Genomic DNA, 16,584 nt, shown 5'->3' with positions numbered 1-16,584 from the left:
TAAAGACGTACTGTATATATAGGAATATTGGAAATTTTTGGAAAGTAATTTGTTTACCTTCTCGTGAAAAAAGCGATCGATTTATCGCGTATATCATATTATTAAAGTTCGATTGCTGTTAAATAAACGGAGCGCATCAAACATCGAGTATAGGATGGATAAATATCTTTATGTGAGCATCTTCGAGTTTCCTAAAAGCTCCAATCTCGTAGAAAATCTATCTATCACCGATAATTGCAACGATGGCTGCTGATGACAATGTAAACTGTTTGTTCAATCGAAAAGAAAAAAATAACTGCTTTCGGTTGCATCAGGAAAATCTTGACAAAGTATATAGTAGCGCAACAACATTAAATTCCAAATATCCAAATGTTTTGAATAAAAGTCATCGAACCGACAAGGATATCTTGGAGCCTCGCTGCCATCAAAAATTAAAAAGCTCCTTTTCCGGACCAGAGGTTCGTTATATCAATCCAGCTATTTATGCGGAATCTCTAAACATCGAAGACGACGAGGAAGAGACGATGAACATCAGGATACATGTCGACCATACGAACAAGACCAAGATCTTGAACGATACTGGCACAAGCAAGCGATTCATCGAGGTTAATAGCGGTGATACAGCTACAAGAATGGCTGATAGGCTCTCTTCCTTGTCCTTGAAGGAAGCATTAGTTCCTTCGTCCGGTGATTTTGCTGGTGATGAAATAGCGTCGCCAGAAACTTATCGCTGCTACTTTTCTACGTCAAGCGCAACTTCATCCATCGACAAATCTTCTGCCCGTCATTCCGAATCTATCGTTAACATCAAGCCAGTTTCTCATCGGGTCGAACGACGATGTAGAATCACTGATAAAACGAACAATGATCATCAACGATCGTCGCCGAACGACTTCGACATCAACGACAGGCAAAAGAATCAACCAGAAGTACAGAGGTATGTTACATGTCGCTAAACTTGATTAATCCTATATTTTTCTTTGCTGCTTTTTATATGTATTTTTAACGCTATTTGTTTCCTTCTTTCAGATATATTATGAACGGCCACAGAGTCGTGCATATATCGACAGCATCGATCGGCAGCTCAAAAGCTTCTCAGATGGTCGAGGAATCCTCACTGGCTAGAAAGAGTGCTCACGAGGAATGGTTACGCAAAAAGCAGATGTATCTTCAACAAAAAAGAGAAGAAGAGGAAATGCTGGAAACAAAGAAACGAGAGGAAGAGGAGAGATTGACACGCGAAAAGGAAGAAAAGGAGAGGAGGGAAAAGGAGAATTTTTTCAAGTGGGCAGAAAAGAAGAGGAAAGAGGAAGCGGATAAAAAAACGGCCCTTGAAAAGGAAATGGAAATAGAAAAGCAATTGAAAGAATTGGAGGAGAAAGCGGTAGTCGCAAAGGCCTTGTGCCTACGACAATGGGCTCGTAAAAAAGAAGAGGAACAGAAAGGTAAGTAGTGCTATTTAGAATTAGAATTAATCGAACCATCACGTTCTAATTCCAAGCTGCATATCCAAGTTGTAATATTCTTTTCGTAAGAATTTAACGTTTTTACGATAGCACAGCAAAAAGCACAGCAGTTGAAAGAAGAACAGGACGAGAAAGAACGGAAAAGGAGGCAGGAGGAGAGCTTGAAAGCTTACGAGGAGTGGCGAGAAAAGTCAAAAAATCGGCCTAAACCAGCGACGCAAGGATTACTTCGTTAGTCTACATTTTTATTTCGTTTATCTTTTCTTATCATTAAAAATTTGTCTTATTTTATTTCGATAGCTTGCCCTGTTGTTCTTTTATATAGCGCATCAAGCGGCAAAACCGGCATTTATAAACCCCACACCATGGCAAAAGCTTATTGAGGACAATTCGGACGATGGCCAAGGGGACGACGGTAAGAGGACGAAAATAAAACGAAAAATTAAAAATAAAAAGAGATCATTGACGTAATCATCGTGAGTAAAGGACCCTTCGGTTTTAAGCTCATATTTCGATTTAAATAATTTTAAAGTAAGATTCATTGTCTTAGATACACGCGTACTATGCTTTTACAAGTGTTGCATTTATGTGTGTATGTTAGTCTGGACCAATACCATATCGCACGAACATTAATCCTGGGATTATAAAAAGTATTCACATACGCGTAAACATTATACAATATCGACTTATTAATATTGTTTCGTACGTTACATCATTCTGATTTACCGATGATTATTCCTCTACTTTGTCCGAGTTATTTATTGTGGTTAAATTATAATAAATTAAAAATATCCGATAAAAAAGAAAGGAAATAACTTATAGCTATAGCCAAGATAGGATAAAAGAAAAAATTGAAGGAATATATTGCTAGACTTACATGGCCATAAGTACTTAAATTATTCCAATTATTAATGAATGTGTTTTTAACGAAGTGATAATGATAGTATTATTGTGCGCCGTTGCGTTCGGTACACTATGTAGGTAATATATTTCCAATAAACTTGACTAAAAAGTATCTGTGAATAAAAATACAGTGCTTATTGATTAGCATCTTTTATAATTTATATTTACTTGCCCATCGCTTCTTCCTCCTCCTGCAGTCTCTCGATATCCGATTTGTTCATGAAGTAGTACGAAGGTTGTCGTGATTTCTGAAAAATATCAATCAGCTGCATTGCTTTATTTCCTACGGTTAAAATAGAAAGCGATTTCTGTAAAAGCGTACCAGATCTTTGACGATTCGTTTCGCGCCCGCTTTTATGAGAATGTTGCTTAATATTTCAACCGATGGTACTCCCATTGCATAGTGGAGAGCAGTTCTTTCAAGCTGAAGATAAAATGAAATAAAATAAGGAAGGACGATTAGTTTACTGACAATTATAGTCAATGACGATCATTCGTTCTTTCGAACGTTGAGGGATGAACGCTCACATTGTCGCCAATTCGCAACGTTTCTGGATACGTATTTGCTATTAATCGAACAATCTCTTCATTTTCTCGTAGAACAGCGATGTGAAGTGCACATCGACCTGTTATATTTTTTCCAACTGCTAATAACTTCCCACCGCCATTGTTTTTATTTAAAAGTTCCTTCACTTTGGCGACGTTAGCGAAACGTATCGCACGGTGCGTAGTCTCTCGTTGATCCTAAGGCATGAAAATTAAATATGTGTATGTATGGTATTATTTACGTACCTATGTGCCCATGTGTCTATGATTTTAAAGAAAAAAGCACAAAGTCGTTCAAATTGTGTATTTTCGTTTACCACGTAATTAGGAATAGATTGTAAAAATTGCACGGTCGCTTCGTGATCCCTCTGAGTTGCGACGTCAACGATATTCATTTTATCGTCTTCTGCATCAAGAATATGATCGTAACCTTCCAGCAAAAGTTCCACCAGCTTTTCAGTTTCACCTGCGACAAAAAATGAAAGCTATGGAGAGAACGTTCGTCGGTTGTCTACAACGTAATGCATCACCGCGTCAACGACAAATATCTTATTTACCTCTTGCGGCCAAATAGACGACCCAACGATCGATCTCTTCGACATTCTCATGGATATTAGCTTGTTCCGCAACGTCCCTAGCTGTTCGATAAACTTCGTCTCTAAATCCAACGTTGACCTGTGTTTCTTGCAAAAGATGATACAAGCCGTCTTTCGAATAAGAACGTACCGCTGCAAAGTGTATCATACTTTGTCCGTGCTCATCCTGCAAATTAAAGGATAAGTTTAACTTTATACGCTTTTCCATATTTTAATATCTTTGCAAACTTTCCCAATACTTTGTTTGATTATTGAATAACATACCCTATTTGGGTTGCTAAAGGTTGATTCTGGTACATCGGAATCTGGACTTTGAGGATAACCTGCATCCTCGTCTCCGTTTTCATTGTCAGGATTATCAAGAGATTCGTTTTCACGTTCCGGTATTATCAGAACGTTGGATTCCTGTAACATATATATATATATATATATATATATATATATATATATATATATATTGTACACAAATATCACAAAAGGAATGGTGCTACATGACATTAATTGCATAAATACAGACCTGCTGATCGTCACTTTTATTATTGCTAGCAAAATTGTATAGATAAGTCGCCAAATACGTGACTGGATCGTTCGGACGTGCATTCGCCACTTCAGTTAGACCCTTGATCAATGGATCACCTAAAGCTGCCAAAATGTATTCAAAGTTAAAAACTTTTCTTATGTGAAAATTTTCGCGCGATACAAGTTGCACTTACACGATGCTAAATAACGACCTTCCTCTGTGCGAAATATAGGAATATCGAGTTGATTATCATCTGAAAAATATATTCTCTTTTATCGTTCAATATATATAGCTTAAATAAAATATAATAAATATAATTTAATACAAATAATATGCGAAATGAAAAAGTGCAAGAAAAATCGTGATTAAAATCGTGATTAAAATCGTGATTAAAATCATTACATAGTATTGATTTTTTCTTCAACAGCACTCTTCAATTTCAATATGCAAAAGCAAGAAATTGGTGTTTCAGTGATCATATAAACGATAGAATTTGCATTTTATATTAGACAAAAGTTTACGGTATATTTGTAAGAATAATTGAATCACGAATTACAAGTCATTCATGAAGAACGAACACACATACATATGTAAGTATATTGGAAAGATGTGCTAGCGTTGTTCTTCCTTCAAGTGAACATTGACACGTGCATGATAAAAGCAAGAAAAGCTAAGCTTTCGAGAAACATTAAAATGTTCATTGAAATGTTCGTCAAAATTCATTCCGTTGTAAACAATAAACTGTCGCTTAAAATTTCATTAAATAAACTTCTCGACGGTTATTTTACAATACATATAATATGATCGCACAGAAATAAGAAGCACATTTTTAACAATCAGTGCGATAACAATGTGTTGAAACAATATTATTAGCTTTTTTTGCCTTCAATGTTTTACTAACCTAATAAAAAATGCGACCTTCTTCTCGGCAAATAATCCAAGCACGCAATATTTTATTTATTTTACTAAAATAATTACTTTAACTGAATAACATTGTCCGATGCACGGGAAGAGTCAGACAACGTTCACACATCTTTCCAACGTAACACATTGTAGAGAAGAGTTTAAAAATCTCTCTCTCTCTCTCTCTCTCTCTCTCTCTCTCTCTCTCTCTCTCTCTCTCGCTCACTCGCTCGCTCGCTCGATAGCTCTTTCTTTCTGTATACTACAAGAAGCAATTATTAATAACTCGGACTGTGAAAGAGGAATAAAATGAATTTGTCACAAAAATAATCAGCATAAAAGATCTCTTAAAAATGATTCTAAAATTTTATCTTCTTAGAAGCGTAATAGATCGATGTCGACGATACTCTGTTAGAATCATTATCTCTCTTGCAAGGTGGAAATTTGTCGTCCCCGTCGATCGTGATTGAGTCGTTTCGTCGTCGATCAAGATCGATGTCCTCTCGAATTGGTCTTTTTCCGAAAAATACCGGCGATCATGCTGGCAATTCTGATAGAATTGTTCAATGTTAATTCTTTCTCTAGTAAGAGAATATTTGAAATAGCCCTTGAAAAGTCTTGCAAGCTATGCAATTCTGAAATTGACAAACATTGCTGATTGGATATTTTATAAGTATCCTTGCGCGGTGTATTGCTCAAGCTGAGTCCACGGACGACGCATAAATGTTTAAGATGATCTCGTTCTTTCGACAATTCGGAAAACTTTATGATCAGAGTAAATTTTAACGTGTTGCCGATTGCGTGGAGTCTGGAGCTAAGGAAACCAAATTTAACGTCCTTCTTAAATCGCAATCTTTGATCTAATAGGCGCATCACTTTGGCTAATTTTACGTAGGCTCGGCCGATTAGGCCTGGTCTGTTGTCCGTAGTACGAGATATCACTCTTAAATGATCTTGAACGTTGACCCAAGCTGCCAAATCACCAGCAGCAGTAATGTAAACTCCACGGCCGTACGGCCAATGTCTACCATGAAGTCGTCTAGCATCGTGGATTTCGAACTCTGTTATGGGCAGCAAGAGACCCGCTGCTGCCAATTGGGCTCTCAATGGACTCGGCTGATCTAAAAGTTCGCTCAAAGTCAAATAATTTCCAGCCTCGTCCTCGCTACTACCTTCCGCCATTATCACGGAAATTTCTGGGCTCATAAACTCGCTGGTTAGCACCCGTTCGACGTCTTCGAGTTGATTCACGGTAAGAGTCAACGGTAGAGTATAATCCTCAAGATTTCTGCAACATTCAATGATGCCGGCCTGAACGTACTTTGCGGATGGATCCAAATCATAATTTTCCAAAGCAGACACGGCTGCTTCATCTATATAATCTCCTTTGCCATCGGCCGAATCGTACATATCGAAAAAACGAGTTGACGGATGGTCCGGAATATCTCCGCTCGCTGTTAGGCAATGCAACTCTCTGATAATTGGATCGAAAAGTTCGCCAAAGACCACATAGCTTTCGTAATCAGGCACGATGATGATTTCGTTATCGACAGTATCGTCCATGCTCACGACGGAGTGGCCACTATCGCTGGTCTTGCTAGTAGCGGTAGGATTACCGTATTTCTTAAAAGCGGGCCAGATAACATCAAAAAGATTGTGGTCCATGCGTGTCACACGGTGCTTTATGCGATCGAATATCGGCCGTTTCAGACAACGACCAAGCAGTGTACCAGGATTCGAGGGTGTCCTAGCAGCCGAATTTCGTCTAGCGCCAGCCAACAAGCGGAAGCATCTCTCCAAGGTTGCCAATGTTTCTGGTTCGCTCGCGTCTCGTCGCGCCGAGTACTTGTCTCCTCCGGGTACTGTTTCTCATCCATGCGAGACCGAGCGTGAGAGGATACGAATGAAACAGGTGCCGATGTGCGAAATGACGAACGTCGGTAGATGGTTAAGATAATTACCACGTGTGTATTAATTAAAACCATGGAATGTGCTTACATATCTCTAAGATTTGGTTGTATGTGTGTTTTGTGAATTCTGATAAAAATTCAGTGCCACTATTTATGATCGGCTAAGTATAATAGATAAATCAGACATGGTTTTATACGCGATTTGTACAATTTAATAACTCCTGAATATTAAATTAAGCTACTTGTCATATTACATTCAATCGGTTATTAATTCATAGATATATTAGTATTCATTAGAGGGAGATAATAAAATGCGATAAATGAAATGGTGCGAAATTTTACCGATTCCAAATTTGAAATTTCTTGATAGACAAACGTAATAGATGTTTATTGTGTGTGTGTGTTGACACGCGTGTACATATACATATACATATATATGTATGTATATATATATATGTATATATATATATATATATATATATATATATATATATGATGCGACAAAGAATTTATTTTTATGTATTTATTTTCATGTATGAAAAAAAGAATGTATCGGATAATATTTGGGTAATTTGAAAAGAAAAATCGGCGTCTCGTGAGTGAAAACTAATTTCGCAAGTGTGTTGCAATATTTAAATACCTTTGTCCGTCAACATTTCTTCAGCGAGTTTTTCGTTGGCTCCGAAATCACGAAGTAATCTTTTGTGTGATAGGTCATCCTGATTTAGTTTGTAATGATCCGCCTTATTTCCTAACTACATGAAAAATCGATCGAGAATGTAATCGCAATAAATAGAAGTTCTCAAATGCACATATATGTGAAAAAAGTTGAATATTTGATAATTTTTAATATTAATTTGCATCGATATTAGAATAGAAAATGTCACATAAAATATCTTAAGCCCTTTTGGCAACTCTGATGCCGATTTACAATGCAGAAAACGTATTACTGTGACAAGTAATTTATGAGATTTCAGATCCTCATTCATATTCCAATGCGGGAATAAAATTATAAAACATTCAAATATTTAAATTGAAATTGAAATACCGTATTTCGTTCAGTAGTTTTAAAAAATTGTTGCCCATAAATGCAAGAAAATTCTATGCGAATCTGAATTTTGAAATATGTCATTTTTGACAAAAAGCTACGAACAAAGTCGTGTACTCACATTGTCTTTTACAAGCGGATTCGCTCCCAAATTAAGAAGAAGATTGTAGTAATGTCCATTGTCGGCCAGCGTTGTTGCATAATGCAAAGGAGTTCTACCGTCGAGATCGATCGCATGTGCTGTTTCCGGGAATCTTCCTGCTAGATATCTACCGAGCGGAACATAAACTTTTAAACGAGCCTATTGGCATTAAATCGATGAAAATAGATGTAAATACTTTAAGCTATCGAGAAATCGATTATTTGTGTATGTGTGTGTGTGTGTGTGTGTGTGTAGATATCTAATGAAATATCTTTCCGATAAAGCAGACCTGATAACAGCGGTATTCCCAAAGACAACTGCGACGTGAAGAGGCGTTGCACCACGAGGTGACGATCCGTCCCTTGCTATGGCAAATTTACGACGATCCAATGCACTTTGCAAATCTCTTAGATTCCCTTCTCTCGCTGCCATATGTACGGCGTGAATTTTTCCCTTTAAATTAAACGCATGAGAACACCTAAGTAAATCGGGTGTCGTTTCTTCGTAGGTGATTCCCTTATCCGCGATCCATATTACATATACATCCAATTACCAATTAAAATAATTCTATTGTCGATTTATTTACCATATAAGCAGGCACGTTGTCGATGAAAGCCTGAAGTTCGGGATTATTTGATTGCCGACCAACAAGTCGTCTACCTTCGCCGTTCAATACCAAGGCAGCCAATTGTTCCATATTTCCGTTCTCCAATAAATTCTCCACTTCCGGATCCAGAATCATGCTACCCTCGTTCAATTCCGTTTCTGGTAACTCTTCGTGTTCACCGACTATGACCTGGTAGATAGGAATGAATACGACTAGGTGAAAACTCGTCTGCATAGACACCGTTTGCCGATCGATGTGAAAGATAATAATCGTACGTGGGAATCCTTTCTTTCGGATCGATCGTGCCGCATGTAAAGCGCGCATAGGTACTTAGATGTATCTATTAGTGTCGCGTCAGAATGGCGAAAGAAAATATGTATGTAGAATACATATATTATATGCCTAATGTTTATCAGAGAAAATTTGAATTTGACAATGCTTATACCTGATCATCTTCGTTCGTTGGATCATCGACTCCAGAGTCACCCGTACTAGGATCACTCCTCTCCTCTGGATCGGTAACAATCGGCTCATTCGTTGTATCCTCGACCTTATCAGATTCCTCGATCTCTGGAGCTTGCTCTTTTGCATTGTTTTCCTTTATTTCTTCCGTCGTTTCGTCGTCTTTCTCGTCATCTTTCGCGTCGTCTATCTCCTCGTCCTTCGCGTTGTCTATCTCATCGTCTTCTGCGTCGTCTTTCTCATTTTCTTTCGCGCCAGTGATTACATCATCATCGGACGATTTTTCTTCCGTTTCTTCGTTCTCTTTGACTTCTTCGGCCGTAGGCTCGGACAGACCCTCTCCTTCCATCATCGAATCATTCTTCGGTTCCTCGACTATTTTCGCCTAACCATGTCGATAGTAATCAAAAGTCGATTAATTGCATATTACTGTTAATTGTTTTAATTAAGAAATGATCGATTACGTACATTCTCGGTAATCTCGTTTGAGCTCTTAATTGATGATTCGGTGCTTTCAAATGCACTGTCGACGTCATTGCCGCTTAGCGATTTTTTTGGAGGACGTACAAACGTTTCAGCTACCTCCAAGATTCTCCAGTCCCAATTTTTTGGATAGGACATTCCCGATACTCGAGGCGCTTCCGGTACCACGACTAGATTGGAAAGGTCCACATCGAATGGACGATTTTTATAAAAAGCGGCTGCCTTCTGTTTCTGATGAGTACCATCGTTATTAAACGAGATTAAACGAATGTGAATACAGATATGAATATGAATATGAATGAAAAGGAATGAAGTGAGATATGAAAATTGAAAAAACAAAGTTATAATATTCGTCTTTCCCACGCTTATACTAACGTTATCTAATTTGCTTTCATCGGCTCCATACTCGGTCAATAGGTTGTACATGGCACCGTCGTCCTTCAACGCAGACGCATAATGTAACGGTGTTTTACCTTCATTGTCTTGGGCCGTTACTATCGATGGATACTTTTCAAGGATTTCACGAGCGACTTCCAGATAACCCAATCCGGCAGCCTGAATGATTATGCACAGTTTTCATAATCGCGAGATGATAGAAATTATAATATATATATATTCCAACGTCGATTTTTATCAATTCATTAAAATACCTTGTGCAAAACGTTCAAACCGTTTGCATCTTTGCTACATAAAATAATAGGCGAGACTGGATCCTCTAATTTCTTTTTCAAACCTTGCAAATCGTTTTTCACAGTCGCTGAGTGTACATCTTTCACGGTACCCTGTAAACAATTGCGGCCTTATTTATTTTGTTTACTCGTCGATATATTCATCGATCAACCACCAATAAACGAATACTTGCCATTATAAAAGGTACTGCTTCCAAAAACTTCTTCACCCTCGGATTGTTGCTCGTCTCGCGGCGTAATTTGCCACCGTGACCTTCCCAGAGAACCTGCTGCAATTTTCTAATATCCCGATTATGAATCCATATTCTTATATTGGAAGGCTTGAAGTCAAAGCCTGCGGACAAACGGTTAACAGATTTTTCATTTCGACGACGTCAGGCATCGATAGATTTCGTACATTTTTTTATTTTCTATTTACTCATTGTCAACCAGCGTTCTTGTCATTTTTCTCTTCTTAGATTCACGTTGGCAATCGATAAATTATGCGAAGCATGAATAGTGGATTCTTCATATCGCGAAATTAATGTTTTTTACTTGAACGATTTAGAAATCCTTATAAAACTAGTGGTCTAAACTAAAGTTTTTCAACAACGTTAAAAGAAAAATCGCTCAAATGAAATTTCATCGTTGATAGTTTTTAAGGGTTAATACATTTAATTTTTATAAATTAAATTTATGGGAAGAAGCGATCGCGTATCACCTTTATATAGAGCACATAATATATCAAACAAAAACTCGTGTTTGTAAAATGACATTAATAATTATAAGCAAAGCAACCAAATGAAATTACTTCGAATAAAACGTCGAGTGAGTAAGCACTGACCTTCTTTTACACAATGGATACATAGACACATTCCGTTAAGTATTTATGAACGTTGGAACTTGGAACGTTGGTTTCGAGTTGCGTGCTTCGCGAATTCGTTAATTATTTAACTAAGCAGGAAATAGAAATAGACAAAAATGCTTAGCGAAGCTAATATTACAAGATTGACAAAACCATAGAAATGATGTATCCGATACGATTCTTTATTAAAACAAGTTTTATCACGGGAAAGGACTTGATAATTACTTTCACATCAAATCTATCCAAATCTAATATTATAAATATCTAATATTTCTAATATTTCTTTCTAATATTTTCTATTACACTTGAATTATCTCCAAAAAACTCAGATTCGTGTTTATATTTCGTACGTCGATGCACGAATAGCGTGTTCGATCCCGACGTAATAAATATTTCAAGAAGCAAGATAGTACACGGTCCTCGTGATATCGCTAACGCTTTACGGGGCGTCGTCACCTTTGCACCCTGAATAAACATTTTGTTGTAAACCTTGTGCTGGTAAATAAATTATCCGTGTAAACGACTGGTAATTCGTAAACGCAAAGTGTTCTTCGATTGACGAAATATGTTTTAAGTTAATTCCAAAAATCGAATTATCTTGCGATCAATCTTACGTTAACTAACAACGGATCGTTTGATAATTTCTTTAGTTTTAATTTCTTTCGTGTGCGTCCTTGATACGAAGAACACAATTTATCTACCTTATGAATTTACACTTAATCGATCTTCCGATGGTCATTAGACCATATGTAGGTATACAAGGGATATAAGAGAAGGAACAAAATTCTCAAGTTGTACGTATATCCGCAAGGTTAGCGTAAAATTATTGAGTCTGACCGACAATGGAGCTATTAACGTTTTGTGAGTTTTCTGAATAACTACAACCAATTAAGCATTTATAAAATGTCTAAAGTTTCAATGTCCGCTCACTTTCTTTCGTAGTGCTGGTCTTGCGATAAGACATCTTCTCCGTTTCGGCTAACTCCACTTCGGAACTGTGTTCCAGATAATAAGCCGCCGGATTTCCACGCTTATCGCAAACACTGGCGTCGCAGCCACCCTCTATCAAAATATCCCACACCGTGCCAGGATCTCTACAGGCAGCGCAATAATGTAAAGCCGTTCTACCTTCCTGAAAGGGAAACAGAAAAAATGGCGTATCGACACAACTATATGAACTTTGAGTCCACGTAAGGGAAATAAACTATTTAATCTAGCAACTTAAAAAGTGGATGTATCTACGTATGTATTTCGTTATTAACGATATATCAAAGTTCGTAATAGCTCGAAGAAAAAGAAAATTTGTCTGATGTTTTAACTTCCAAAGGGAGATAAGAACTACCGAGAGTAAAAGGATGCGCGCAACTGAACGCGATATCGAATGGTTCGGGGCAAAAACAGGTGGTTCATACTTTCCGATATTATTTCTGTCACGCGATGGGAGAACTATGTTGAATATAAAGCGCCAGAGGGTATTTTCGAATATTTGTTTTCGATCGATTGATATTCCGGCTCGACGCGATTAAGCTTATGCATTTTTGCGAATTCATTATCGACAACTCACTTTGTCCTTTTGTTGAGTCGTGATCGGGTAATTATGTACAAGCCATGCGACTATTTCTGGTTGATCATGATAAATCGCCTTGTGAATGAGTGGGATTCCGGAAGGATCTTTTGCGATAGCCAACTTTTTCTTTGGTTCTTCCGTTACGATTCTCTGAGTTTCTACCAAGGAACCTCGCGTAACCGCGTCGTGAGTTTGTGATATCTTCGTCTGCGAAATGAAATTGGTTTATTTTTCGATATATGTGTATAATGTTATTGTGAAGTTCATCTTACCAAGTAATTCGGGAGTCCCTTCAGGAAGACACGGGTTCTAAGATCTGGAGAATGTTCGCCTAACAAACGTGCGCCACGTCCCTCCAATACAATATTTTCAAGCTTCTCGAGCTCCCCGCGTACCAACCAATTCTTCAATGTTGTCGGATTCATTTGGAATCCTACGAACAATCGTTTTCAATCGATCATTTCGAATAAAATCCACGTGTTTAATACGATATGTTATTATATAATAGATATTATGAGTCGTTATAATGTTAATCTAACGTATAAACGAAGCTATGTTTCTCATTGTTGGCTTATCCGACTAAACTTCTGCGTTATCCATATCTCTTATTTCAGATCACAAGATAATCATAGAACGGCAATTAAAAAGGATAATGATATTCTGTTGTTACAAGAACGTACTAAGAAAATATAGTACTATTAGTCGTATTATAATATTAAGCATCACGGTATAGAAGAGGTCAACATCCGTACCTTCATAACGAAACATTAAATTTCTTTAAATGTTAACAAGTTTATAAATCATATTTAATGCGAAAAAGTCCCTTCTAAAGCATTTTCTAAAGTAAAAAAACGAATTAGGCAGTGTACTTAAATATGCAATGTCTAAAAATCACGAGCCGCTGTCATAGATTTCCCGGATGGAAGATGTGAGACGACGAGGCGTCACGCTTGAAATGCGATTCTTAGCGCCTAGTCTTTTATTGTTAACGACGTGGCGACGCCACCTGTAAACCCATTTACTTTGGTGTCCGGTCAGGGATGCTTAATCATGAATATTTTCATTTTGAAGAGAAAATGTTTATTTTAGAATTTAAAATTGAAAAACAGTCATACGTCGTGTTGAAACAATACTCACGCTGAGCAGCAAGAGTGTTTCACACAACTCAGATCTATTTAAAATATAAGGTAAAAAAAAAATGTGAAAATCCACTGGCTCGATTCGACTATTTCTTCTTAATTGGCTACGTACACGTGCTCCAGTTAACCCACTCACACTCGTAGACACATAAGTACACACGCGCACGTGAAACTATATCGAAGAATAAGCGACAATTTTGGCTTTCTTACAATCTCGTATTGAACTACTTCTCTCCCTCTTACATCATGTATCAAAATTATTCTGTTTTCGACGATCTACTTTGGTATTAAAAGATAACCGATTTTAATCACGCTAACAGAACCTACGGGTCTCCGCGTGCGACTGCCGATACGTACTTTTCTACCTCTCGTCCTACTCTCTACCTGTAGACTTGCCTTCTATTATTCACGAGGGACTGTACTTGCAAAACAAAGCTACTTCCATGATATGTCGGGGTAGAGCAAAGAAAGACAAGATTCTTAAATCGATGTGGACGATCAAACGTTTCTCCAATTTATATTCAAAACACAACGCAACTTTTAACAATATAATCGAGGATGTCGTAATATCGTAGAATCTCTTTACGATATAAACAATCTCGTTATAAAAAAGAAAACGAAATTTTTTAAGTATCTCGCTGACGATCATAGAGCACTGTAACGAAGCAACGATTGACAGTACATTTCTTGTACTTTGCAATATCAATAACAATATCATAGTTGGTTAATTGTTATTATAGATAACGTAGGAGATGTCATTCCCATATTCTCGTTACAACGACCTTCATTCACATGTTCGAATAAGTCGTATATTATCGAAAGATGTAAAATCATGCGCAAAAGAAATGACCGTTGATCAATACGAGAGATACCAATCGTATGGGGGAATCCTTGGGTTACCCGATCGATTCTCCCTCTCTTTTTCACTTGCTATAGCTTCTGTATGTTATTTCATGTACATATTTTAGCAAACGTCAATCAAAATAAATGAATATTTACGTGATGGCAGTTTCAGTTCTAGACTTATGTCTATACATGAATTTATTTAAATCCATCTTCTGACCACATTCCTAAGTCTTGGATAATCGTACGAAAATGCTACAAATTCTTCTATAAATATTCAAGAATATGAATGAGAAATTATGAGAATATAAACAATAATCGATTGATAAAATAAAAAAAGCACGAGAAAGAGTACATCTGGATTAAGTAATCCATCCAGAGAAATGCCGATAATGCACAACTGTATGCACAAAATTTATGAAAGCTTTGCAAATTTTCTTTACGAAACAATTGCAACAACGTTCCGATTTATCGTGGAAAGAAATCGTGGAAAGGAGTCTCATACTTTATCTCGAACATGTATGAACGATTTAATAAGCAGTTCGAAATGTTTAAAGTCTTATTGATCTTCTTGACATTTCTTATTCTTATGATCGGTGGTAATTATAATCTTCAACCATTTTATAATATTTTTGTCGAATTATAGCTACTTTCTAAACGAGCGTGTTTCTCTCAGGCTTACCGTCGGATGCTAATCTAAATAGAACCGATTTTAAATGCAGCGGACGTTCATATCACAATGTTACTTTAACCGCATATTATCCAGACTATACAAGTGACGACGAAATCGATTATTTGGACATCAGAGGAAAGAAATTAAAAACTTTACAGGTTCGTAAACATTTACGATTGGATTAAAAGCTCTTCAAAATAAATAAGTGTAAAATAATCACACAGTTGTCACTACGGCTAAAATTAATTCATTCTAGGATTACATAGATGGACGTGAGACTTACGTTAGCGCTAGCATGGACTTGATAGGTACGGATCTCAAATATGGCTCTAATTTGTGCATACCAGAATTAAACGAGCACTTTGGAAGGCGCATTCCTTTACAAGTGTGTATCGAAACGATTAAAATTAATTTTGAACAATTTTTTTCCAACAAATCGATCTTGATGTTTTCATATTAGGCACGTGATTTTGACAGCAACATTAAAGGAAAGAAATTCACGAGAGTGGACATTTGCGTCAGGACTGATATCGACAGTTATGATAAGGCTGTGAATCGTCTTGTCACGCTATACGTATGATCGTTCGATCAAGAGAAAGATTAATGAAATTAAATTAATAATTATGTTTATTCCTTCGAATCTTTCTTTTTATCCATAAACTATTTCTGAAAAAATCGTATTTTTCAACACGATATTTTGTCAAAAAAAATAAAGCTTTTTGGAAAATTTACAAAAGTGAATTCGAAAATTAAATTTTCCGAAAAATATATTTTGTCGGAAACAAAATATCATTTGTATAAACGATCGTATAATAATTTCATATTAAAGTTTAAATTACTAAAATATCGACTTTTTACTTCGTAGAATTCATTTAACGACCCTCGATCTTCATAATTATTCTCGAAGCATTCTAATCCTCTTTAAAAGATCAATCTAACTTTTAAGAATATTTCATGTTGTTAATTAATCAATTAATAAGCCAGCGTTATTTGAAGAAACAATAACAATTAATAATTAAATTATTAAGTACTCTACTGTTTTTCCAAATCCATAGATATATACATTTCATATATATTTCGCATATATATATATTTCTTTGTTATTGTTTATTTGAAGAAATTTTTCGTTAATTAACGAGACATAAAAGTTCATGTGAGAAAGCACAATTCCCGCGCAAGAAATGAAGAAACCGTTTTTCTCGAAGGTGCCGCCATTTTAGAGTGACGTACGAGCTATTTCCAG

At 36.6% G+C, this 16,584-nt stretch overlaps 3 protein-coding genes across 8 annotated transcripts; 2 read left to right on the top strand and 1 right to left on the bottom strand.

Moving 5' to 3' along the window:
• Nucleotides 1-16: 16 nt before the first annotated feature.
• LOC127070278 (uncharacterized) lies at nt 17-1,937 on the top strand. Of its 3 annotated transcripts, none has more exons than XM_051008017.1 (4): nt 17-937; nt 1,030-1,445; nt 1,557-1,697; nt 1,792-1,937. In XM_051008017.1, the coding sequence occupies exons 1-4, from the start codon at nt 243-245 to the stop codon at nt 1,935-1,937; spliced, it is 1,398 nt and encodes a 465-aa protein (XP_050863974.1). In that variant the 5' UTR covers nt 17-242. The 3 variants fall into 3 exon arrangements, with proteins under 3 accessions (XP_050863974.1, XP_050863973.1, XP_050863975.1); XM_051008016.1 differs by having other exon boundaries at nt 1,536-1,697; XM_051008018.1 differs by having other exon boundaries at nt 1,562-1,697; nt 1,792-1,934.
• On the bottom strand, nt 1,688-15,859 carry LOC127070277 (uncharacterized). Of its 4 annotated transcripts, XM_051008015.1 has the most exons (22): nt 15,686-15,859; nt 12,959-13,119; nt 12,684-12,893; nt 12,050-12,251; nt 10,449-10,609; nt 10,237-10,368; nt 9,962-10,141; nt 9,572-9,817; nt 9,087-9,488; nt 8,621-8,830; nt 8,324-8,487; nt 8,014-8,161; nt 7,485-7,599; nt 4,225-4,284; nt 4,029-4,153; nt 3,776-3,916; nt 3,473-3,677; nt 3,233-3,381; nt 2,898-3,113; nt 2,692-2,793; nt 2,542-2,617; nt 1,688-2,482 (listed from the first exon to the last, which is right to left on the bottom strand). In XM_051008015.1, exons 1-22 carry the CDS (start codon nt 15,714-15,716, stop codon nt 2,472-2,474), a joined length of 3,447 nt encoding a protein of 1,148 aa, XP_050863972.1. In that variant the 5' UTR covers nt 15,717-15,859; the 3' UTR covers nt 1,688-2,471. The 4 variants fall into 4 exon arrangements, 1 of the variants encoding a protein (XP_050863972.1); XR_007784450.1 differs by lacking the exons at nt 1,688-2,482; nt 2,542-2,617; nt 2,692-2,793; ... (2 more) ...; nt 3,473-3,677; nt 3,776-3,916 and adding an exon at nt 4,933-6,796 and having other exon boundaries at nt 4,084-4,153; nt 15,625-15,791; XR_007784449.1 differs by lacking the exons at nt 1,688-2,482; nt 2,542-2,617; nt 2,692-2,793; ... (3 more) ...; nt 3,776-3,916; nt 15,686-15,859 and adding exons at nt 4,933-6,796; nt 13,824-14,175 and having other exon boundaries at nt 4,084-4,153.
• On the top strand, nt 15,059-16,021 carry LOC127070280 (uncharacterized). Its single transcript, XM_051008020.1, has 4 exons — nt 15,059-15,267; nt 15,345-15,499; nt 15,598-15,726; nt 15,802-16,021. Exons 1-4 carry the CDS (start codon nt 15,186-15,188, stop codon nt 15,919-15,921), a joined length of 486 nt encoding a protein of 161 aa, XP_050863977.1. The 5' UTR covers nt 15,059-15,185; the 3' UTR covers nt 15,922-16,021.
• Nucleotides 16,022-16,584: the final 563 nt, after the last annotated feature.

This window comes from Vespula vulgaris, chromosome 17, assembly GCF_905475345.1.
Source record: "Vespula vulgaris chromosome 17, iyVesVulg1.1, whole genome shotgun sequence".
Classification (NCBI taxonomy): Eukaryota; Metazoa; Arthropoda; class Insecta; order Hymenoptera; family Vespidae; genus Vespula; species Vespula vulgaris.
This window is presented reverse-complemented; position numbering and strand designations above follow the sequence as displayed.